The 27,161-nt window shown below is 33.5% G+C and overlaps 1 protein-coding gene and 2 pseudogenes across 1 annotated transcript in view; 1 reads left to right on the top strand and 2 right to left on the bottom strand.

Moving 5' to 3' along the window:
• The first annotated feature begins 1,885 nt into the window (after window positions 1-1,885).
• Window positions 1,886-3,944, top strand: LOC116109117 (annotated as a pseudogene).
• A 6,820-nt stretch (window positions 3,945-10,764) lies between these two features.
• LOC116109116 lies at window positions 10,765-12,806 on the bottom strand (annotated as a pseudogene).
• Window positions 12,807-21,087: 8,281 nt separating this feature from the next.
• Window positions 21,088-27,161, bottom strand: part of LOC116109115 — an 11,369-nt gene continuing 5,295 nt past the window's right edge. The window contains exons 2-4 of the mRNA XM_031395351.1: window positions 23,852-23,981; window positions 22,813-22,841; window positions 21,088-21,195 (exon numbers count right to left, since the gene is read on the bottom strand). Of these exons, the coding sequence (XP_031251211.1) occupies window positions 21,088-21,195; window positions 22,813-22,841; window positions 23,852-23,981 (267 nt within the window). The remainder of the gene's footprint in view (window positions 21,196-22,812; window positions 22,842-23,851; window positions 23,982-27,161) is intronic.

Here is a 27,161-nt window from a genome sequence, read left to right as displayed (position 1 = left end):
TTTTAATTGATGGGAGAGAAATATCTATCCATTGTAGTTAAAAAAAATTGATGTAGAAGAAATGAAAATTAAAGAAAGAGAATTGGAGTATGGAAATTGGAATTTGAAAATTGGAAATATGATTAAAAATTGCAAAAACTATAAAAATTAAAAATTAGCAATTGCAAAAACTATAAATGAATAATTGAAGATTAGAGATTAGAGAATATGAGAATTTGAGTGTTGAGAAAAATGTGAGAGTTTAGGGCCAATTATAGGAAAAAATGGGAAAGAAAAATGACGAAAAAGACCCTTCCAACGGCTATAAAACGGCTATATTTCAGGGTAAGGGGTAATTTGAAAAATAAAATAAAATTTTTATTTTTTTTTATTTTTTTCGGCCAACCCGCCAGGTTGTTGTTGCAACCCGACGGGTTGGCGAGTTGCCGTTACAACCCCGGCTTGCACACAGCCAACCCGGTGGGTTGCCGGGTCCCTTGCAAAAGAGACAACAGTAACCCGCTGGGTTGCGGTTGCCATTGTGCAACCTAGCCCGCCCGGGGTTACTGCCGGGTTTAACCCTATTTTTCTAGGCCGGTTAGGGTTGACCTGCCTAACCCCCCCAATTTTCCACCTCTATTTTAGGTTAGTACTTATTACACAGTGCCAGTAATTTTCCGAATAACAAAATACAGATGGACTTTCAAATATAAAATATAGATAGATTTTTTTTTAAAGAATTACCTTAATATTCTCACAATTATTGGAAAATGACAACAATTGGTTGTAGCCTAATTATAAATCTTTGCATGCATGGCGATCACAGTTTAATCTTTGTTCGTTTCTAATCGCAAACCCTAAAGAAATTGTATTTGGAAGTAACATAATTAAATTTTGGATAGTAAATTTGTATTTTGAAACTTTTTTGGTGGAAAGGTATCATCAAGCAAATCCGGATTGAAAAAAAGTCCTTACTCTAAATTATATGAGACAAAAAGGCTCCGTTTGGTTCACAATTTTGTGTTTTTGGGAAAAGTTTTTTTAAAAAAGTTAAAAAAAAAAGTTGAATTGGGTGGGTATTACATGTAGGATTTACAATTATAAAATACCCCCTAGTTTGTTTTTTTTACAAAACACCCCCTTATAATAAACATTAAAGTTAACAAAAACATCCCCAATCCACCCTCAAATACGACCCGGCCACCACCGCCGGAGGGTGGCCAGAGTCGCCGTAACAAAAACATTAAAAATATTAGGGGTATTTAATTGAATTAACAAATTTAGGGGGTTTAAAAAATGTTGAATAAAGTTGAATAATATGTGAGTTTTTGAGTATTTTACTGTTTAACTTTTTTGGGAATACTAAAAGTAGTATTCCCAAAATCCAACCAAACGAAGCGAAAGTTTTGCCCATCTGGAAATTGATTTTACATGTGTACCCCCATCAAATATCAATAATTGATTTAATTAAATATATATTTACCCCTCAATTTACTTTTATATATTAAGACAATTTACATTCAATGGATAACTTAGACTATATTGGGTTATGTTTGTTTACATTTCGTTTTATAAGCTTGTAATTTTACAATACACATTCGGTTATCAAAATTTGTTTTTAATTTAAAAAAAAAAGGAAAAAATTAATTTAAAATTTTATGTCTAACAGTAAAACGAGTCTAACTTGTTATTTCCCTTTTTTTTTTTTTTTTTTTTTTTTTTTTTTTTTTAATGAATGGCCGTATAAGACCAAAATTTTGTTTTGCTATAAAATTATTATATATTTTATCTCTTAATGATCTAATATTTATAGTTTTAGCACCTTGAATTTTTCTTCTATTTGTGTATCCTTCATATTTTGTGGATTTATGTTGGTGGGTATGTAATGATTTTACATATTACATTTGTTTGCAGGTTTGCTTTTGGAAAGTTTGACGCCTGAACCTCATGGACCCAAATTATCCCTAATTTTTACATTATGCAAAAGCTCTGTTTCATGCTTCTCCTAAATATTTCTTAGTTGTATTAAGGGTGAGCACGTTGTCTGTCATGGTAGCTCTCATACGCAAATTCTCTACAGGGAGTTCCCTATATTATATCCCTAGAAATTTATTCACAAATAAAAACAGATAAAGCCCCATTTCCTACTCTGAACATCAACGTGAAAAGAAAATCTTGGAAAACCAATTATTTCCACACTTGATGGTTGTTATACTCCTACAAATTAAACAAGTACATGCTCAATTATTCAAAAGGCCTGGACCAATGTGGTTATGTGCTCACCAAACTATCCGCATGCTCACTAAAATTAATATTCCCATGGATTCGTATCCTCGTCTCATTTTTGAGCAGGTGAAATATAGAAACCCTTTTCTTTGGACGGCTTTCATTCGTGGGATTCTTTACAAGGACGCTTGAAGGAGTCAGTTTCGTTGTATGGTTCTATGAGGAGAGAAGGTATTGACCCGGTTTCTTTTATGTTTTCGGCCACTTTTTAAGGCCTGAGTGAGATTTTTGATGTGAATTTGGGTAGGCAGTTGCATGCTCAGACGATTTTGGTTGGTGGTTTTGTGTCTGATTTATATGTTGGTAATACCTTGATTGATATGTATGTAAAATGTGGGTGTTTAGATTGTGGGCATAAGGTGTTTGATGAAATGCCTGAGAAAGACGTGATTTCTTGGACTGAGTTGATTGTTGCATATACTAGAGTGGGGATATGAAATCTGCTAGTGTTTGTTTGATGGTTGCCTTTAAAGGATATGGTGGCCTGGACTGCGATGGTCACTGGTTATACACAGAATGCTAAGCCTAGAGAAGCAATAGTATTTTGAGAGCATGCAAAATTCAGGTGTTGAAACAGATGAGTTACTTTGGCTGGTGTTATTTCAGCATGTGCTCAACTGGGTGCAATCAGTATGCTAATTGGATTTGGTATGTAGCTGAGAGCAGGATTGGGGCCACAAATAATGTTGTTGTGGATCAGCGTTGATTGATATGTACTCAAAATGCGGAGTGTAGGGGATGCATATAGGGTTTTCGAGGAGATGAAGGAGAGGAATGTGTTTACTTATAGTTCAATGATAGTTTGGGTTAGCAATGCATGGTCGTGCTCATGCAGCACTGCGTTATTTCATGAGATGTTACAAACAGAGACTAAGCCTAATAGTTACATTTATAGGAGTGCTTACAGCCTGTAGCCATTGGGTGTGGTAGAACAAGGCCGGCAGCTATTTGCTAGTATGGAGAAATGCTATGGTGTTGCTCCTCTGCAGATCACTATGCTTGCATGGTTGATCTTTTAGTCGAGCAGCGCTTGGAGGAAGCACTGAGCTGGCCCAAACTGCCAGTGAGGCCCATGGAGGGGTGTGGGGAGCTCTTCTTGGAGCATGTAACATTCATGGAATCCGGACATTGCTGGATTGCTGCGTGCCATCTATTTAGCTTGAACCTGATGCTATTGGAAACTACATCTTACTCTCTATATATATGCATCAGCAAGAAGGTGGGGATGATGTTTCAAGGGTAAGGAAGCTGTTGAAAAGAGGGTCTTATAAAGAATCCTGGATTTAGTTGGGTAAAGGAAACGAAGGGTAATTCATGAGTTCCTTGCTGGTGACTTGACGCATTCTAGATCTAGTGAGATTAAGCAGGTGTTGGAGGAAATTTTGAACAGATTAAAGGCTCATGATACCAGCCAAAACTCAGTTCTGTCCTTATGATGTGGCTGATCAGGAGAAGAAGCGTATATAATGAATCACAGTGAGAAGTTGGCACTGCATTTGGATTGCTCACAACAAGTGCTGGCTGTCATAAGAATTATGAAGAACTTGAGAATAGCGAAGATTGCCACATATTTATGTGTGGTGCATCTCAAGTCACAGGAGAGAGATTATTGTAGAGATAACATGAGATTCCACCATTTCCGAGATGGTAAATGTTCAGTGGGTGATTCTGGTGACTAAAGGTCGATTTTCTTATACACATTTTTTGTCAATTGTAATTTTTTCAATTTTAAAACTCTTTGAAAGGGTATGATACTTTTTGAAATTTAGTCTCTTCATTTGTTTTATATGGAAACAATAAAGTTCATATGCTATCTGAAATTAATGATCCTAAACTTTCAAATAGTTCTTTAGGTTTACAATCCAGGCTTGTAACCTTTCAGACCTTATCCCAACAGTTTACATCTAGCTAATATGACTTTGGGTTCCCAACCGAACCGGTCTTATCATATGGGTATGCTTAAGCTTAAGTGTCACATCATGTTCTTTTAGTTTTTTTTTTTTTTTTTTTTTTTTTTTTCTTTACTAAGAGTAATATACAGTTTTGCTTCATACTTATCTCATTTAATGGGTTATAATATGCAAAAACTTCCTCCTTGATATTAGAAAGTAAAGAAAATTTGAAATTTTGTACTATGGCTATTTATGAAAAGAAAAAAGAGGTTGTCTGGAAAGTTAAAATCAAATTCCTAAAAGATTGAATTAAAAATGGTGACAATCCCTTTTATAAAATTTTAATAACGAATTAACACTATCATGTCCAACAAGAAAGAGTGAGTTATAGTTTTAGACACATTCAGCCTCCTGAAATCGCCATTACCATTAAGCTTCCAAATATTAATGTTTGTTTGCTGCTAGTCTAGATCAAGTTATCTTGACCAGTATTTGAAGAAAAAAAAAAAAAAAAGATATTCCAGATAATGTGCAAATGAGTTGGAATCATGAAAGAAATAAACATTTTCCTGGATAGAGACTGTTAGGATAATATTGGAATGAACTTTCACATGTTTCACTTGTGTCTGAAGTCTCATTATCATGCAAGTACTGACCAGGAAGTCATCTGAGGCAAGAAGCTTGAATTCGAATGAAACCATTTTGGTAATTTGGTAAGTTTGGTGTTCTATGGCTATGTGTTAGGAGTAACAACTTTCATATGATGAATATCACCATCTTTGTGAGCTTTTTTTCTGGCTTTGTCTGTTCCCAGGTCTGCAGTGCACATCATCTTAGTTGTCAATAGATATCTGTAAGACTTAAACCTTCTTCTCCTTATGGTATTCTTTCCAAGTTTGTAATTGGAGGCATTGGAGGCTCTACATCATTACTTTGATATACTTTCTAAAAGAATGCTATGTGAAAAATATCTCCATGTTTATGATCTTTCTTCTTGCTTATTTGCTTAGCCAACTTTAATTTATGTCTTCTTAGCTCATTTTCTGATGTGGGTCCAGTAGGTTTTTACTAGTTTTTTGCTGTATGAGGCTGGGTGTCTGCAGTGTTTATAATTGCTTTTGTGTACTTTTTTTTTGGGTGATATGTTTGTGTATTCTGCTAATGCTTGAATTGTTTCAGGGTGTCGATAAACTTTTAAGGTTTAATGAAATGTTTTTTGATTGTTTGGGTAGAGCAATTCACATAAATGCTTGGTATCTTTGATTGAAAGTGGATATGGTTTATGGTTTCACTGGCTTAATTTAGTGAAGCTATGTGACATGGTTCTCTGGTTTATGAACTTTCTGTGTATATGTTTCCTAGAGCATCTGGGATTGCTTTTATCTTCGAATCATTTTAGACTTGGACTTTCTTTTATGGCTTTTCTCGTATTTGTTGGGGGCTGCTTCAATTCCTTAGATCTCGTATCTTTTGTATGTAATTTTGTTAGAATCCTTATATGATAACCCTATTGTTTTGGAGAATGTAAGATTGAATTCCCCTTGAGCCACAGTTGGCACTTTAGTACGCTGATGACTGTTTGAACTGAAAACCCCTTACAAATTTGTTCTAATTATGCAAATCCTCGTCTCTTTTAGAAATTGGTTGTTGTCTTGTCATTTTGCTTCCTTAATTGACATATTTCACTTGAATGATAGGGTAATATGCACTTTTTTCTAGATTCGTTTGGAGTATATTTCTATGGTTTATGTATATGGTTAATTGACAATTCCCCGTTAGAACTTCTCTAGATTATGCTAAATCAACTCTGGCTGGCTGTAAAACTGTAGAGGTGGTCGAATGCAGTTATGACATGAATAGTTTAACAGAAAACAGGGGCAATTCCATTTTATGAATCAAGAAAAAGATCAGGTCTGATACTAGAAAGCAAGTGAAATATTAAGTTTTTAAGGCTACAACTTCTTTGCATTCTCTATTAATGGTGGAACAAATGGTCCGGGTTAGGTGGGTCAACCCTAACCCGGCCCGAATTTAAGAGGATTCAACCCAGACCGCCAATAAGGCGGGCCAGGTTGAACCCGACCCATATGCAACCCTTGGGCAGGCCGGGTTTCCATATGGCAACCCGTCGACCTGTGGGTTGTTGTTTTGTCCTTTCTGAGAAGGGATCGCCAACCCGCCGGGTTGGCCTAAAAAAATTTTTAAAAAAAAAACTAAAATTAATTTTTTTTTAATTCCCCTTTTACCCTTGAAATATAGCCATTTTATATCAGTTGGAGGGGTCTTTTTCGTCATTTTCTTTTCCTAATTTTTTCTATAAATTGGCCCTAAACTCTCATATTTTCTCACAACTAAAATTCTCTCATTCTCTCTAATCTCTAATCTTTATTGAAATCTCTTAATTACTCTCTTAAGTCTTAATCTCTTTGTTATTAATTTGATCTTATTTTAATTTTTATTAGTTTTTGCAATTTTCAATTCATATTTCCAATTTTCCATATTCCAATTCTCCTTCTCTAATTTTTTATTTCTTCAACATTAATTTTTTTTTCAACTACAATAGATAGATATTTCTCTTCTATCAATTTCAATGAGGAAGGAAACTACAATCCTAGTCCTAGTCCCGCTGAATTTACTAACATGAATGTAGGAGGAGATTCAAATAGTCCCGCTTTTCCAGTCTCAGAATCCGATACACCTCAAAATATGCACTCGATTCCTCCTCATGTTGCTACACCTACAGCTCCCAGTGGTTCTAGAAGTCGTCCTCGTAATCATCGTCCTCGTCCAACTTCATCTCAAGCTGAAACGGGTTCATCAACTGCTATCGAAAGCGACGACATACACACATTAGACGTTATCCTTTTTATAACAATTTAAAGTTTTTTCACCAACGTTGTGCATGTCACATTATTAATTTAATTGTAAAAAGTGGTATGAAAACAATTAAAGAAAATATTGATAGAATTAAGGATTGTTTAGCTTGGATTACTGGTAGTAATAAAAAAAATGTTGAATTTCAAGATGCTTATATAAAATCAAATATGTCTCCTAGAACTTTTGCATTAAACATGCCTGTTAGATGGAATAGTACTTAATTAATGTTTGATTAATGTTTATTTTATGTTAATTTAATTAGTTATTTTGTAGCAAATAATAGAGGTCTGCATTATTTGGTAGAAAATGATTGGCATATAGCTAAAATATTTCATTCTTTTCTTAAAAATTTTTACCAATCCACTTTACAACTTTCTGGTATGTATTATCCTACTAGTCCATTGGTAATATATACAATTATAAAAATTTCAGAGTTATTTACAAAAATCAAAAACAATGAAATTTTAAAGGAACCAATAGAAGCAATGGAAAAAAAAAATTAAAATATTGGGAATCCATTCCTTTTCTTTATTGTTTAGGTGCTATATTTGATCCTAGGATTAAATTAGCAGGTTTAGAAAATGGTTTTGACAATTTAAGTGAAAATTTACAAACTGAAGCATATGCCAATCAAATAGGAGAGGTAAAAAATTGTCTTGCAAAAGTATATTTCCAATATGAAAACAAGTATGGGAACCCGCAAAGAGGCAAAATATCCAGGGAAGCTGCATTAGAAGAAACAAATAAAGACTTCTACTCTTAGAGTACACTGAATAGGCCGAAGAGGACCCGAATCTGAAGCACAGTCTCCTCTTCAGAAGCACCACCACCAACAACGACAACTAATATACTGTCCTCCATGTAGTCGCAGAGTAATAAGCTTCAACAATATTTGGCAACCCCTGAAATGTTATCAGCAGATTCACAACAGGGAGCCAACTTTGATGTCTTGGAATATTGGAAAACCAGAAAATGTATTTTTCCGATATTATCAAGACTTGCCTTGGATGTTTTCGTTGTTCATGTCTCAACTATCTCATCCGAACAAACATTTAGTGCAAGTGGAAGAATTTTAAATGAAAGGAGGATTAAACTTTCTCCAAAAATGATTGAAGTCCTCACATGTCTTCGGGATTGGGAACGGTCGCGCCATCAAGATCAATACGAGGTTGTCGACGATACTTTAATAGAATCATTTCATTTTTGTAATATAGATGATACGGATAAGAGAGGTCCTAGTGAACCACCCCCAAATTAGTTGTTTTGTAAAATGTAATTTGTAAATTAATTGATAATTATTACACTCTTTTTTCTTTACCAAGTTTTTCTCCCATTGGGTTTTTCTTGGTGAGGTTTTTAACGAGACAATAATTGTTGTAATTTCTTATTTTATTTTTTGATAAATGAATAAGTCTAATTTTTCTTATATTACAATTTTATTGTATTAAAATTGAATTAATATTTGAAATGTTAACAAAAAAAAAATGTAATTTAATTGAATATTGATATTTGAAAAGTTAACTAAAAACAATTACATTTATATTAACTAAAAACAATTACATTTATAATTTATTCATTTATAAATTGTTAATTATTTATTTGAAAAGTTAAATAAATAAAACAAAATCAAAAAAGAGGGTTAACCCGACCCGACCCGCAGCCTAACCTGACGGGTTAGGGTTAGCGGGCCGGGTTGGGCCAGCCATTTCCCCAAAAATGGCGGGCCTAACCCGGCTTGCCTTTGTTGGCGGGTGGGTTAGGACCGACCCGCCAAAAGTCGTAACCCACCGCGGGTCGGGCCGGGCGAGTTACTTTTCCAGCTTTATTCTCTATAGCAAGATATGATGTATCATATTAGATACAGTTCTTCTCCTAAATTTCTATGAATGAGTACATCAATCTTTTTTTTTTTTCCGGGATTATACATTAACTAGATGGAAAGCCCGCCCGTTGCACGGCTGTGTTTATTGGGTGTTGTTGAAACAGTTTGCAAACAAATGTTTAAAAATTTATGCACAAAGATTTGTCTAAACTTGGAATTCAGATAAGAACATGACTTGGAAATTTTTAGAAAAAATAATATGTGAGAGTATTAGAATTTGAAGATGAGCATCCAAAGGATTTTGGTAGGACGTACTATTCAATTTTGAATGAGAGTACAGAAACATTTAATCTTTTAGTTCATATGTATTTTAATGACAATATTTTTGCAAATTATTGTTATATTGCTAATAACTTTGAATATTCAATATATTTTGAACTATGTGATGTTTGTTGAACAATGTGATGTTTATAAACATCAAGAAGCCTAACCATTTAGATTTGTTAGATTTTATTAAATTTTTATTTTTATTTTTATTTAAGTTGTTGTTCGACAACTTGCTTATTTCAATTAAACATCCATTTAAGTTATGGTTTGGCAAGTGACTTATTACAATTAAAATTGGTTTGGTATAATAATGGTGATTGGTGGATTTCTTATCATGGTTTAGCTTTATTACAAACGCAAAAATCATAATAAACTCTTGTTGCATATTATAATCACCATAATAAACTATTTGTCGTTGATTTGCAACAGCAATAAGACTTCAATTCAAACACAAAATGTACTATTTGTTTTACCACACACCAATCAAACCATATACAATTAAACACCTAATATAATTCAAAGTAATATATTATTTTCTGCAGATTTATATTTAATCTGCTATAAGATCACCTTATCAATTATCACGTGATTACAATATTTTTGTTGTTATTATGTAAAAATGACAAACCATTGAATCAAGCTATTATCTAAAAGTTTGTTTCCTTTTGTTGTTTAATATAAATTCAACCGATTTATGTTACCCTTCTTTCATTGACAGAACGATTGAATTAAATGAGTAGTTGATACTTCTGTTTTAAAAACCAGACCGGATCGGCTGGTCAGACCAGTAAGACCAGGACCCAGTAGCTTCTCCGGTCCAGTTCAGGTCTTTGAAATTATAAGGGTTTTTGTAACATTTTAAAATTATAAGGGTTAATTTGTAATTTTATAGGGGTATTTTAGAGATATGTCAAAAGTTTAGGGATTAATTGGTAATTTTTTGGGGTATTTTTGAAATATATAAATATTTTAGGGATTGATTTGACTTTTTTAGGAGAATTTTTGTAATATATTAAAATTTGAGGGATAATATGTAATTTTTTAAAAATAAAATTGTTGCTGATGTCATCGATCCAACCGGTTGACCCGTGACCCAGACAACAAAACGGATTGCCCTCCTGTCCGGGTTTTAAAACAATGGTTGATACTTACTAAACAAATAACCGAATAAGTATACTTTTCCAATAGCTTTCCTTACCCATATGAAAGCAATTCAATGCGATTGAGTTTTAGTTGACTCAAGTTTGTCCGAGTTCATCACATGTGATTTGTTAATTTGATTGGAGATAGTTTTTTATGGGTTCTTATCATAAACTCTTTGAGCCTTTCATCAATCAATGATTTCCACTACATGTAGTAGATTCCATAATCTTCACACGGTGAAATTCCTTTAACAATATACTTTCCAGTTTCCAGGTGCAGTATAACCATTTTTGAACATATTCATGAAAACATTGGTCCACGAAAAGTTCTCACCATCTTAGTATTAGATTTTAAACAATTGTTATGATTTATGTACACCAGTTATATACAAGAAGCAAGCACCTAGAAGTTGTAAACTCTAGAAGATAAAGAATTTGATAATAGCAAAAGAACTGCTGTTGATAATCATGGTAGAGCATCTTGAGAATTACAATCTTTAGAATGGAAATAAGTTTTTCTTCCCGCACAATCTTCTGATAGTTTCCAACCAAGTCCTCCACACAAAACAGCAAATAAATCTCTACAAACAATTCTAATGCCTACTCCCATTATTCTAATAGCAAATGATCAATATTCAGCTACAAATAGCATCCACCTAAATTGCTCTAAAGCATAGTTGGGTGCTTGTAACTCGCTCACATCAGCATATTGAACATCTACAGTGAATGTACCTGCCTTGTAGAAAGTCAATGCCTTAAACACTGGGTTTTGGATTTCCCTTTGGGAAAACAATAGTGCTTTGCTGATTATCTGCTGCTTCATTTTGAGCTTCTGGGGCAGAGCCTTTCCATGACAATGCAAATTGAAAATGGGAAGCTCTCATTTACCTTTAGAAACAGCCACAAATGAAGAACCATTATTGATCATTTTTATGCATAATCTGATTAAATCATAACATGAAACATTATACCTACTTAGTCGCAATTAAAGCACAACATGGATCAGAATTGCCTTGGCCAAAAAGAGAGTAAAAGGTCGCTCATCAGGAACAGAGAATTCAAGGACACAAACTGCCTTCTACTCGTCCTAGTAAAAGGTTTTGTCATTGAATTTTCTATCCCTGACGAACAACGTTTTACTCAATGATTAAACATTGAGTTACTATGACATAGTATCACCAAGTGTACAGAAGGAGAAAATTAATATCATATGAACTGAAACACTAAACTTCAACCATCCAAAACCACAAAGACTGCTTCAGGAAAATAAACCAAGAAAAAAAGAAGCATAGACCCGACATTTAAACAAACAACTGCCTTAAAAACAACAGCATACCCAGACCTTTCTTTGAAAAAAAAAAAAGAAGATATTAAAAAGCGAGAAAAAATAATGGTACCTTTTCCAGACCTTCAATATCTCTCAATAAATATCATGGAAAAAAAAAAAACACCATAATACAAAATTAAGAAAAAAAAATACAGCTTTAATCTTGACATCCGAGACGTGTAACCATTAGTAAAAACCAAAATTCCGCCTCTTAATGTCATTTTAAACCAAGATTCAAGGCACCCAAAAAAAACAAAAACACATGAAAATCCAGTCAGAAAAGGAAAGATTCTTACCTGAAACTCTCTCATTTTGAATGTAGGACTGAGGATTGCACATTCTAAAGCACAGCCCCTAGCAACACACTCACTTGCATTCATTGTACGCCTAGGTTCCTTCCCAAAGAATTCTGTTAAGATCTTCAATATGGAAGGAACACGAGAGCCCAAACCAACAACCTCAACCATGTGAATATTCTTGACTGAATGCCCAGTTTCAGCCAGAGCCTTCTCTGAAGGCCTCTTCACACGTTCCAAAATTGGAGCACTAATTTGTTTGAATTCATCCCTCTTAATGAAACCCCTCACATCCTTCTCATTCATCAAGCATTCAATATTCAAAGGTGCCTCAGGATTGGCACTAAGAACTTTCTTCAATTTCTCACAGGCAGCCCTAAGACGAAGGCAGGCCCTGGCATTCTGGAAAACATCAATCTTGTATTCATCCTTGAACTTGCCTGCAAAATGCTGGAACACAGCTTCATCAAAATCTCTACCACCCAAAGACCGATCAAATAAGTGACCCAATATCTTAAGTTGACCCTTCTTGAACCCGGCTATGCACACTTGGAAACTTGAATTCCCCACATCCACAAAGGCAACATTCAATTGGTCATTTTCCGGCAAATCAATCTTATAAATACCAGAAGCCAATGCTGTGGCTGTAGTTTCATGAATCAAGCAGAGAGGATGCAGACCTGCAATTATGACTGAATCCAACACAGCTCTTCTTTGAAGGTCAGTGAAATAAACAGGAATTCCAATGCAGCAGTCCACTACAGCTGCATTGAGATTCTTCTCAGCTATGCTTTTCAAATCTGAAAACAACATTCCCAGAACTTGGGTAGGAGTAAACGTCCTCATTTCACCCGAGTATCATGAAAAAATGTCAACCCGGCACCATAAATCAGGAATTTTCAGTGGTGAAAGGATAAGATTCCCAGGATTTTCTTGCAGAGCTCTGCGAGGCATTTCTCTTTGGTCCATATCCGACGATGCAAAAGTACATTTCGGCTAAAAAAGTCATTGCGAAATAAATCTTTAACGCACTGGAATTTTAAAAATAAAATTAATCAGTCATTTCTGGGAAGCTTGAAGAAAATTATTTGTTTTTAAATAGGAACAGGACTGCTAATCATCTTTCTTTTTCGTAAAGTTCATAAGCAGCTACACATTTTGTATTGGTTGGATCTACATTCACATAGTTCTCATTGCACTGTACTTTGAGGTCCTGACAAATTGCAGAATCTAGAAATAAAAAATCCATCCGTCTTAGGGTGGTATGCTGTACTAAATGCTAACCTGGTATCCAAGTTTCTCTATAAACTAGTCCAAAAAGCTGAAACAAATCTAGAATCTCTATCTGATACTATTGTCTTGGGCATCGCATGGAGTCTAACTATCTCTCTAATATAAATCTAGGCCAACTGATCTGCTGTGGCACTATCCTTTACTGGAAGAAAATGCGCTAATTTTGTTAATCTGTCTACTATTACCCATTTCGCATTATACCCTTTTTGAACTCTTGGAAGGCCTGTAATGAAATCCATTGATATAGCTTCCCATTTCCATTCAGGAATGCTGAGTAGCTGAAGCAATCCCAATGGCCTCTGGTGTTCTGCCTTAACCTGTTGACAGATCAAGCATTTAGCTACATAATCTTCGATATCTTTCTTCATACCTGGCCACCAATAACTCTTTTTTAGATCTTGATACATCTTGGTTCCTCCAGGATGAGCAGTATATGGTGTGTTATGAGTCTCCTCAAGAATCTTCTTCTTCAACTCAACATCTTGAGGAATGCATATGCGATTCCGGAAACAAAGGATGCCATCTAAAAGGTGAAATTTTGATATCTCGCCTTCCAACACTTGTCGACTTATTTTCTGACACCACTCGTCGACAACTTGCTTTTCTTTAATCTCTTTCAGTAAAGTAAGCTGAATTTCCAACCTACCAATCCTTCCTGGTATCATCTCAATCTGTTCCCTACATAATTCTTCCAATAATTCTTTCTGCATTGTGAGTCGGGAGAAATAGGTTTTTCTACTAAAGACATCAGCTACTACATTAGCTTTTCCAGGCTGATACTTAATCTTAAAATCATAATCTTTACCAGCTATAACTATCTCTTTTGTCTCATATTCAACTCCCTTTGGATAGAGAAATACTTTAAACTCTTATGATCAGTATAAATATTACTCTTTGCTCCATATAAGTAATGCCTCCATATTTTTAGTGCAAAAACTACAGCGGCCAACTCTAAATCATGCATAGAGTATCTCGTCTCATATTCTTTCAACTGTCGAGAAGCATAAGGTATTACCCTACCCAACTGCATCAGCATTACACTAAGTCCTTGAAGTGAGACATCTGTATAAATATCATAGTCTACATCCTCTTGTGGTAACACTAGGATAAGAGTTGTGGTAACACTAGGATAAGAGTTGTGGTTAATCTTCCTTTCAACTCCTGAAAACTTTTTTCACAGGCATCCGACTATATGAAAGGCATTTTCTGTTTTGTCATAGCTGTAAGTGGCTTAGCCAACTGGGCAAATCCTGCTACAAACCGCCTGTAATAGCCTGCTAACCCCAAGAAACTTCTAACCTCATTTACTGTATTCGGCTTTTGCCACTCGAGAATTGCTTTCACCTTACTAGGATCCACTGATATACCTTTCTTTGAGACAGTATGGCCCAGGGAAATAACTTGATTCAGCCAAAACTCACACTCAGAAAATTTGGCAAACAACTTATTATCTCTTAATCGCTGTAGCACAAATCTTAAATGTTCTTCATGCTCCTCTCTTGTCTTATAATAAACCAACATGTCATCAATAAACAACTATAGATCGATCAAGACAATCATGGAACACCTGATTCATTAAATCCAGGAGGACTGCTGGGGCATTGGTTAACCCAAAAGGCATTACCACAAACTCATAATGCCCATAACTAATTTTCTTTATACACAAATCTCTACATCAAGTAATAAAGTCACAAACATAAACTCTAAAATATAGTCCGGCAATGTTGCCTTTCTCCTCCGTTACTTGACGTCTCACTCGACCGCATCTCATCAACTACCTGCAAAAACAGTGAAAATCAACGGAGTGAACACTAATTGCTCAGTAAGTAAACCCACAACACTTTTATTCTTTCTCCGTTACTCAGATCCTAAATTTTCTTTCCTTACACCAAACTTCTCTATTCTTCTCTGTTTTCTATGATTCTAGTTTCTCACTTACCAATAAGTAAGCACAAATAGGGAAACTAACTCGGGATAGTAGAAATGGCATGATGCATATGCACAGATGCATAAACTTTTTCTATGCAATGCATTTTCTTTTTCTGTTTTCTTATTCTGCTTTTCTTTCTTTTCTGCGTTTCTTTCTTTTTATGTTTCTCTTCTTTCTTTTCTGTTTTCTGTTTTCTTTCTTTCTTTTCTTTTTTATTCTTTCTTTTCTTTTCTATTCTTTCTTTCTTTTCTTTTCTTTTCTATTCTTTCTTGTTTTTTTTTCTATTCTTTCTTTGTCAATCGGACTCGGTTAAGGCATAGATTCGGAACCCTGACCGTGTGAGTGCATACAATCCTCATCTACATGCGCTTCTAACGAACTGTACAAATTCTTCTCTCTTATTCTGAGACCGCTCACTAAAGGCGACGTGTATGTAGGTATGCTCTGCTGGGTACAGTCCCCATCCACATGCACTTCTAATGGACTGTACAAATTCTTCTTTCTTATTCTGAGGCCGCTCACTAAAGGCGGCGTGCATGTAGGCTATTCTTCTTCTCGGTCACTCACGGGTTTCCCATCGCAACAACCTTCTCTTCTCTTATCTTTTTACATTTCTCTAAATAAAATTTCAAATTTGAATTATATTATATTTCTTAAAACAATAATTCTAAATTTAATTTATTTTCTTTTTTTCTCTTTATTCTTTAATATTCTCATACATGTATATATGTGCATGTAATTATGTTCATTATTTGCTATTCTTTCTAAATGCAAATGCTCAAATATAAGAATACATTATAGCATATAAAGATATCATTATGGAACTATATATATATGCATTTCACTTTAACATTTCATCAAACACTTTTTATGCACAAGCAAAACTCTAAGTTGTCTGCACTTCTCCATCTTTCTCAAGCCACCATAATTGGAGTAAAAACTTCCTAAGGCCAACAACCACCCTAGCCGAAATTCATCCTCCACCATTCCACATCCATTCTTTCATATTTCATCCAAAATCCCATCAACTCCACATATAATTACATCATTTCTCATCACATATTAATAAATCAATTCTCATCACATACTAATGAATCAATTCTCATCACATGCTAATGACCCAATTCTTATCACATACTAATGAATCAATTCTCATCACATATTAATAATTCACTTCTCATGGCATGAGATTCACATATCAAACAACCTCAATTTTAATCCATAATTCTCATTATCCAAACATACATACAACATAAAATAAATTACTCTACACAAGTATTTATCCAATCAAAGTTAAATTGGATTTACTTACCTTGAATTTGAGCAACTCCAACACTAAAATCTCTCTTGGGTAGAATTCACTTTCCTCTTAAACCTTAAGCATATACAACCATAAGAATTCAAAACTTTAAAAATTAATCTCGCTTCTTGGTGCAAGAATCTTACCTTTGGATGCTTATGATTGAAAATCTACCAAAATTTAGCCAAAATCCTATGAATTTCCTTGGAAATTTAGTAAAGAAAATTGAGAGAATTTGGGTAGAGAGTGGCGTGAATGGAGGGGAAGAGTAGCTAGGGTTTCTCCTCTTGAACTCTTAATATCATATAATAATATATATAGTTTCTCATTTTACCCTTGCACTTTCTAAAAATTATTTCTCTGTCTCTTAGTCAATTACACGAATGTCCTCATTTCTATTATCTTCTCCATGTTATTCTATTTATTTTCACTCCCCACTCATTCATCTAATTATGAGTGAAATGATCATTTTACCCCTAACAATGTTTTAAAGAATTTCCTTCAGATAGAGATTCCAGATTTGTGTCAACTTTCTAGACCAGTCTACAAAGAAACTTGGGTACCAGGTTAGCATTTAGTACAACATACTACCCTCAGATAGATGGTCAAATTGAGAGAACAAATCAAGTACTTGAGGATAGGATATGTTGAGAGTGTGCTGTATGGATTATAAAATGACTTGGCATGAGATGTTACCATTGGTGGAATTTGCTTATAATAACAGTTATCAGTCCGCCATTAAGATGGCTCCTTATGAAGTCTTATATGGTAGACGATGTAGGTCCCCACTGCATTAGAATGAAGTAGGAGAGAAAGACGCTTTGGAAATAGCTCTTGGGCCCGAGATAACTCAAAAAATGATAAAAGATATCAAGTTGATCAGAAATAGAATGAAACAAGTCCAAGACAAACAAAAGAGTTATGCAGATTTAAAGAGAAAAGATGTAGAATTTGAAGTGGGTGACAAGGCGTTTATTAAAATTTCCCCCTATAAGCGAATAATGCGTTTTGGCGGAAAAGGGAAGCTAGCTCCGAGATACATTGGTCTCTTTAAAGTGTCACAACGAGTGGAAAAGGTAGCTTACAAATTGGTGCTACCACCAAATATGGATAGAGTGCATAATGTGTTCCATGTCTCCATGCTTCAAAGATATGTTAGTGATCCCTCCCATATATTAAAAGTAGAAGAAGTGGACGTAGAAGAAGTGGACTTAGAAGAAAATCTTGTTTATGAGAAGCGCCCAGTGCAAATATTGGACAGAAAGGTTAAGGAGTTCCGAAACAAGAGTATTCCATTAGTAAAAGTCCTATGGAGGAATCATAAAGTAGAAGAAGCTACATGGGAAGTAGAACGAGATATGCAGAACCGCTATCCCGAATTGTTCATTTGAATTTTCGGGACGAAATTCTTATAAGGGGAGAGAATTGTAACGCCCACATGAAGGTACGTAGCTTTATTTATGCCCTAATACCCTTAATTAAATTTTGTTAAAGTTATCTTAGACAAGTGTTAAGGAAATTCTTTAAAAGATTATTAGGAGTAAAATGGTATTTTCATTCATCATTAGTTGAAAAAGTGGGGAGTGAAAAGTAAAATAACATGGAGAAATTAATAAAAATGAGGGCATTTTTGCAATTGACTAAGAGACATAGATGAAATTTTTAGAAAGTGCAAGGGTAAAATGGAAAACTATATATATATTATTATGTAATAAGAATTCAAGAAGAGAAACCCTAGCCACTCCACCCATAGTTCACGCCACCTTCACCCTGAATTCTCTCAAATTTCTTCACTAAATTTCCAAGGAAATTCATAGGATTTTGGCCAGATTTTAATAGATTTTCAATCCTAAGCATTCAAAGGTAAGATTCTTGCACCAAGATGTGAGATTAAATTTTAAAGTTTTGAATTCTTATGGTTTTATATGCTTAGGGTTTAAAGAGGAAAGGGAATTCTACCAAAGAGAGATTATAGTGTTGGAGTTGCTCAAATTCAAGGTAAGTAAATCCAACTTTAGCTTTGATTGGATAAATACTTGTATAGAGAACTTTTTATATGTTGTATGTGTGTTTGGATGATGAGAATTATGGATTGAAAATTAAGGTTGTTTGATATGTAAATTTCATGGCCATGAGAAGTAATTTATTATATGTGATGAAAAGTAATTTGTTAGTATTTAATGAGAAGTGACTTATTAGTATGTGATGAGAATTGATTTATTAGTATGTGATGAGAATTGATTTATTGGTATGTGATGAGAAGTGATATATTTGTATGTGTTGAGTTGATGGGATTTTGGATGAAAAAAATAAAAGAATGGATGTAGAAAGGTGGAGGATGAAATTCGACTAGGTTGATTGTTGGCTTTAGGGAGTTGTTTGCTCCAATTTTGATGACTTGAGAGATATGTGGAAGTATAACCAATTTAGGGTTTATATGTGCATGTAAAGTGTTTGATGAAATGTCAAAGAAAGTGTATATAAATGAGTATATTGGATTATTACTTTGTTATGGAAATGTTGTTGGTAGAGAATACTAGTTCCATAATGATATATTTATATGTCATAATTCATTTTTACATTTGAGCATTTGCATTTAGAAAGAATAGCAAAGAATGAGCATATTTACATGCACATATACATGTATGAGAACATTAAAGAATAAAGAAAAAGAAAGAAAAGCAATTAAATATAGATTTATTGTTTTAAGAAATATAATTAAAGAACAATTCAAATCTGAAATTTTACTTAAAGAAATATAAAAAGAGAAGAGAAGAGGAGGTTGTTGCGATGGGGAGCCCATGAGTGTCAGAGAAGAATAACCTCGCATGCACGCCGCCTTTAGTGAGCGGCCTTACAATAAGAAAGAAGAATTTGTACAGTTCGTAAGAAGTGCATGTGGATGAAGACTGTACCCAAGAAAGAATTTGAAAATACACTCACGCGGCCAGGGTTCCGAATCCATGCCTCAACCGAATCCGATCGGCAAAGAAATAATAGAAAAGAAAGAAATAAAAGAATAAAAAAGAAAAGAAATAAAAGAATAAAAAAGAAATAAATAAAAGAATAGAAAAACAAAAAAAAATAAACAAAAAAAAAAAAAACGCAGAAAAAGAAAGAAAAACAGAATAAGAAAACAGAAAAAGAAAAAAGAAAATGCATTGCATAGAAAAAGTTTATGCATCATGCCATTTCTACTATCCCGAGTTAGTTTTCCTATTTGTGTTTACATATCGATAAGTGAGAAACTAGAATCGTAGGAAACAAAGCAGAATAAAAAAGCTTGGTGTAAGGAAAGAAAATTCAGAATCTGAGTAACGAAGAAAGAATAGAAGTATTGTGAGTTTTACTTACTGAGCAATTAGTGTTCAACCCATTAATTTCACTGTTTTTGCAGATAGTAGATGAGATGCAGTCAGATGGGACGTCAAGTAGCAGAGGAGAAAGGCAACACTGTCGGACTGTATTTTTGAGTTTATTTTTGTGAATATGGTACTTGATGTAGAGATTTGTATATAAAAGTAATGCTATTTTTAGGCCCACTACCTTATACATATATCCATATATGTTTTTCTATGATATATTTAGTGAGTTTTCATTTTATACCTCCCAAGTATACTAGCTAAAAAGAACATTACATTTTTGGTCTAAAAGAAACAGAATTAATTAAAAAGAAAAAAAAGAATATATATATATATATATACACTAAATTAAATATATTTAAAATAACCTCATAGAGTTCATCAGATATAAGCGCTGCCCAAACAGACACCTACATGCTTTTCAAGATCTGGCTGCTTACCAGCAGCTGAAAACATAGCTGTAGCACAGAAATTTTATATGCAATTATTGAGAATAATCTGAAAAGCATAAATAGATAAATTCACCTTTGTCACATTTGCCAATGAAAAGTCTGCCCCTCTTAGATCAGCATCCGAAAGATCAGCCCCTGATAAACGAAAAAGGAAAAGCAATAGATAATAGACACTACTAAATTAGCCCCCCAAAAAAGCGCCTTCTGATGATTACTATATGCTATAGCCCTCAAACGGAAACATTATATAGATTTGTTCGTTCTAAGCTAGATAGTTCAAGCTCAAACACATTTGTAATGTGGAATCAATGCCGCTTGGAAACAGCCATACTCATGTGAATTTAATTTGTTGCTTGATGATGAGGAATAAAGCAAAGATCAAATATAAAATAAAACCTCATTACTTTATTCCCTGAGAAAAGAATTTACCTGTTAAATCTGCATCAAAGAAGCTAGCACCTAGTAACTTCGCACCTTTAAAATTGGTTTGTCTCAATATAGACTGAGCAGATGAAACAAACCTATTTCTCAATTATCACTCCATTCCAAATATCACAACCACCACACCTCAAATCTGCCATAGCAGCCACCCAACCACCACCACCTAAAATTGCAACATTTCAATGATAATACCAATAATAACAGAAAACAAAATACAAGAACCAAAAACAAAATCAAAAAATCAAACAAAAAAACAGAAAAGAGGTCGATAGAGGGGTTTTGGTGTGGTGGCATCGGAAATCATCCCCAATGCGCACAATGTGTTCTGTGTTGGGCCGGGGATGCTGAGTGAGGCGTTTCTTCAAGCAGGTGGTGGATGTGATCTGGAGATGAGAGGTTGTGTTGATGGAATTTTTCGATGACCATTGTACACACAACAAAAACAATGAATGTGAAGGGACACCCACATCTGTACATTCAATTCAACAAAAACAGTGAATCAAAAGATATTTAATGCGAATGTAAAACGTTTGGGTTGATGTGTATGTGAAGGGACACCCACATCTGTAACCTTTGACATTCAATTCAACAAAAACAATGAATCAAACTAAACCAATAACATATAACATACAACACTTGTAACAATTATAGAGATTTTTGGGAATCCTACGTGGAGTCCATATGGCGATCAATAGAGAGGGTGGGCTTCAAGATTATATAGATATATAGATGATTAATCCTCTGATATCTACTTATTGGTGTACTTGAGATACATTTCCTCTAGCATCTAATAGAAATTGAATTAAACTGATCACTCATCCTAAAATTAGCACTCATTTTTGTGCAGATATTTACTTATAGCATACACGTCTTAATTGCATTAAATCAAGCCACAAAAGAAAAAAGAAAAAAATGCTGAATATGAAGTGTGTAAAAAATAACTCCACTGACGAGAGAATAAAATTGTTTAAGGTCATTTGTTTTTCTTTTAAAGATAAAATAAATATATATAGTCATCAACTTCGTTTTCTTCTATTTTCTTTATGAATACAAATAATTAGCCACCACTTACAGGAGGGATAATGGCCAATTGATCTTTGTCTTTAACAATAATCGAGTCATTTGCATATTCCTCGTTTAAAGCAAGAACCATGCAGCCACGGACCTCTTCCAAGCTTGGAAACTTTGCAACAAGCTTGTTCAAGCAATCTTCAGTTGTACTACCATATGATACTTCCAGTGGCAAATCACTTAAACCGGTTAAATCTCGAGCTCTAGCAAAGAACAATACCTTTATTTGAACCGACGATTTGTTGTTCTCTACAGATATACGGTCTGAATTCCTAGACTTGGTTTCTCTTTCCGTAGCATCCATAGTAGATACAGAAATGTGTCAATTAAAATGGAACTTCTCACTGCAACAATTATGCTACAATGTCAAATTCTAAACCGTGATAAAAATCAATATCAAGAAGTGACATAATTGCCAAGAGTTACATCAGAGAGAACAAGAATCTAAGTTCTCTGAACAAAGAGTCCAGATAATCATTTGTAAACGAAAGTAATCAAATCAATCCAACATTGTCCCATAACTCACAAGTAGAAGGCATTCAAAGATTCATCGAAGTCAAGTTTATAACCTATTCTTACAATGGTTGAATTTTTTTTTGCCAGACAACGCCCAACCAAAAAATGTTTCAAATCCTAGAAGATAAAATCACTATAACATGCCTGCTAGAAGAACTTATTCCCCTTGATAAACTAGAATCTAAGTAGGTCATCTCACCCTAAAGACCTAACAAGAAAGATTGGTGCTAGCACTGTAATCATAATATCTGCAATGAGAGAGTGGATTTTAGGCTATGCCTTTCCCAGCAAATAGAGCAAATATGTAAATTTGAGCATAAGTTCCCGGTGGCAGAGCCACCTTATGCCTCAGATAAAAGATTACATGGTGTCAATTAAAACATATAACCCTACTTATTTCATTTCCTAAGTTTTGGCACCCCCATTTGCTTCATTTTACATCATTCCAAATTGACCCCTATCTCAAACACTAATAGTCCTTGTATCAAATAATGTATACCTTTTCCATCATGTTGAGGTGAAGGAAACCTGCATAAATTCAAAGTTAAACTCAGAATGTTAGTACTGATATGCGTATGAAAGTATCAAGAAACAAGTTGAAGACCACTCTGTTAACGTGTATCACTGTATTGTATATTGAGGTTTAGCTTGAGCACATACTTCAGGAAACAAACAGAACCCAACATTCTATTCAAGAAACCATTCAGGACGGCAGTATAATCTCCCCTAACATCAACAGTATGCTTTTGCCCTTTTGTCAAATTTCAGAAATTAACCGAGTGAAATCTTTTTTTAACTGCAATTCAAAATAAGAAAGTAGTGAACCATCAACTACAAAGAGCCACAATTTTGCCAGATAATCATAGGGAGTTTGGGAAGTGCCTCTGGAAAATGTTGTCAAATAGTTAAAAGCTAAAAGCTGTAAGCTCTATTGTAGTGTCTAGCTGAAACCAATAAAAATGCTTTTAAACAAGTGCTTTTGGGAGAAGCACTAGATAATTCTCTATTTATCTCGTGGCAACAAACAGCTCTTAAAGAGTAAAGTGAGTTTTAAAAAAACACTTAATAAACATTTTCAGAAAGGTACACTTAAGTGCTTTTATGAAAAGCACTTCTACTAAAAAAACACTTCCTTCAAAATCAATTTCAAACCCAGCTCCACAAAATTAACCCAAAGCCACTTTTGAAAATTTAAAAGCACTTCTGGCAGTTCCCAAAGCACTCTCAAGTCCAACACACACTATACTTTTGGCTCTTAATTAGCACAACCAGCATTCAAAAACAACAAAACCTTAATTATTTCAGCTCCCACAAAGAGGAAAAAAAAGTCCTTGCTCTAGATATCACATATGTCACTCATACCCAGAAAAAAAAATTAAATTAAAACAGAAAAATAATATAATTCATGAATCAGTAAATTGAATAGTTACAAGCAATGAATCAGGATTATATTAATCTACAGAAGTATAGAACCAAATTTAAACTAAAACCCAGCAAACAAATTCAAAGAATGTAAAGCTATTGTAAAGGAGAGTTACCGGGAACCTGAAGAGAAGGTCGTGGGGGAGACGGTGGAGCGTTGAGAGAAGAGGAAGAAGAAAATGAAGCAAGAAAATTGAAATAAGAATTATTTGTGGATTTATTCTCAGGATTAAATCTTATTCTTTTCTAGTGTTTGGCTTATTATTTTTATACATATTTCCAATCCTATTCTCCAAATCATATTTGTCACATTATTTCAGAAATATTATCCTATTTTTTTAATTACTTTAGACCTCATAAGGTTATTAATTTCATCAAATACACCCTAAAAAAAAGTTTAAAAATTATCAAAAACACCCCTACAACCCATACTTGTCAGATTCTGACAACCACCGTCGGTGATAGCCGGAATCTGTACAACGGCCTATCTGCCAACTAGAAATGGCCGAAAGTTCACCGATCTAGCCTTTTCCGACCAGATCCACCACGGATCTGGCCAGAAAAGGCCAGATCTGGCCGTGAAATGGCCGTCGTTCAGGTCAACGACGGCCAAATCTTGGCCATCGTTGACCAAAAACGACGGGCATATCTTTGGTCATCGTTTTGGCCTTTTCCGGCCGTTGCGGCCACAATAGGCCGTAGATCTGACCTTTTCCGGCCAGATCCGTGGTGGATCTGGCCAGAAAAGGCCATAACAATGCGTTACAACACAGATCCAACTGGTCTATGTCATAACATGATTTTTTGGTCAGATTCCGACGGTGGTGGCCGAAATCTGGCACTGCAGGTGGTGGGGGTGTTTTTGTCATTTTATATATTAGGGTATTTAATTAAATTAGCAAACCTATGAGCTTTTTCATAAATTTTTAAATTTTACCTCGTAATACTCCCCTATCCAACTACCCAATATTATTTCCAAAATCCTATCCAAAATAATAAACCAACGCACTCATATATTATATTTATTTAATTATTGTTATATCAATCCTGAGTAATTCTAACTATAACCATGTTATATATATTGAAATATTTTATGTATTATATTTATTTAAATTTTGTTATATCAATCGTGAGTAATTCTAACTATTATTATTTTTATGAGCTAAATAACCATGTAATAACTATTGAAATATTTTATATATTATATTTATTTAAATATTGTTACAGTAAAACTTCTTTATAGTGATACTCTATATAAGAATAAATTCTATATAGTCATAAAAAATTATATTCCTAACTTGAGATAGTTATAAATAAGAATAAACTCCACATTGTAATAAATTATAATTTTTCTAATTTATATCTTAAGGAAGGTTTCTTACACATAATAATAATTATATGTATATTACAAAAAAATATATTGTTTGTTACATTGAAGATTTAAGATGAAATAGAATATTTATTTAAAATTGTTTTGGATAATGATTTATACTTTAGAGCTATTACCACATCTTTTAACTTGCCAGTACATTACTCACTAACATAGACATGTTCTTGTTGAAGCCAAAATATTTATAGCTTCTCAAACATGTTTGGAGCTTTTTGGCATGAAACTTTTTGTATTTTCGTACTATCATCCTCATGATTATTTCCTTTCTTTTCTTGTGTAATTATATCAATGATTTATTTTTCAGTTAAAGTATATATGACTTGTTGCTCATTTGAATTATTGAGGAAGACATTAATATTCATTCGATTAGTGTAGTGAAGCTGTCAAATCTGATCACTCAATTCTACAATGACTCTTTCATTTTTCTCATCTACTTTATTTATAACTTGCAATTCATCGACATCAGAGATCCTAATTTTGTAATGTTTAAAACAATTAGCTATTGTCTATGGCTTCACATCAGTTTAACCATGCAGCAATTGTATTTACAATTCCATCAAAGACACTTATCTTTGCTGGTTCTAAGATACGATCTTCTATTCGTTTAAAAAATATACAATTGAAACGCTGAATTGAAAATATAATACTATTAAAACATGAATTAAAATCCTAATACTGTACTACTAAAACATGAATTATAAAATAAGAAATTTTTGTAACTATACTTCTATTAAATTATAACTTCCTCATAATAATAAAATTAATTAGTCTCACCATTATGACTATAGAGAGGTTTTACTGTATATGCGTTGTGAGTAATTCTAACTATTATTATTTTTTATTTGATAATGTTACTAGTTTAGTACTTAGTATATAATTTTCCGAATAACAAAATACAGTTGAATTTCCAAATATTAAAATATAGATAGATTTTTTTATTTTTTTTTAGAAATTACCTCAATATTCTCATAATTATTGGGAAATGACAACAATTGGTTGTAGCACTAATTATAAAATCTTTGCTTGCAAGGCAATCACAGTTTAATCTCCATTCGTTTCCAAATCGCAAACCCTAAGGAAAGTATATTTTGGAAAGTAATCGAATATAAATTTTGGATGGAAAAAAGTCATTTACTCTAAATTAGATGAGACAAAAAGTTTTGCCCATATGGAAATTGATTTTACATGTGTACCCCCATCAAATATTAATAATTGATTTAAGTTAAATAATCATTTTACCCCTCAATTTACTTTTTATATTATTAAGACAATTTACATTCAATGGATAACTTAGACTATATTGGGTTATGTTTGTTTAAACTTTCGTTTTATACGCTTGTAAATTTTACAATACACATCCGGTTATCAAAATTTGTTTTTGAATTTAAAAAAAAGGAAAAAATTAATTTAAAATTTTATGTCTAACATGTAAAACGAGTCTAACTTGTTATTTGCTTTTTTGATGAATGGGCGTATAAGACCAAAAATTTTGTTTTGCTATAAAATTTATTAGATATATTTTATCTCTTAATGATCATAATATTTATATGTTTTAGCAGCTTGAATTTTTCTTCTTACTTTGTGTATCCTTCATATTTTTGTGGATTTATATTATATTTATGTTGGTGGGTATGTAATGATTTTACATATTACATTTGTCTGCAGGTTTGCTTTGGAAAGTTTGACGCCTGAACCTCATGGACCTAAATTTATCCCTAATTTTTACATTATGCAAAAGCTCTGTTTCATGCTTCTTCCTTAAATATTTCTCTCTTTAATACAAGCTTAGTTGTATTAAGGGTGAGCACGTTGTCTGTCATGGTAGCTCTCATACGCAAATTCTCTACAGGGAGTTCCCTATATTATATCCCTAGAGAATTTATTCAACAAATAAAAACAGATAAAGCTCCCATTTCCTACTCTGAACATCAACGTGAAAAGAAAATCTTGGAAAACCAATTAATTTCCACACTTGATGGTTGTTATAATCTCCTACAAATTAAACAAGTACATGCTCAAATTATTCAAAAAGGCCT

This window comes from Pistacia vera, unplaced genomic scaffold (assembly GCF_008641045.1).
Source record: "Pistacia vera cultivar Batoury unplaced genomic scaffold, PisVer_v2 Contig572, whole genome shotgun sequence".
In the NCBI taxonomy this organism is placed as follows: domain Eukaryota; kingdom Viridiplantae; phylum Streptophyta; class Magnoliopsida; order Sapindales; family Anacardiaceae; genus Pistacia; species Pistacia vera.
Note: the sequence above shows the minus strand (reverse complement) of the source record. Positions and strands in the feature narration are given on the sequence as shown.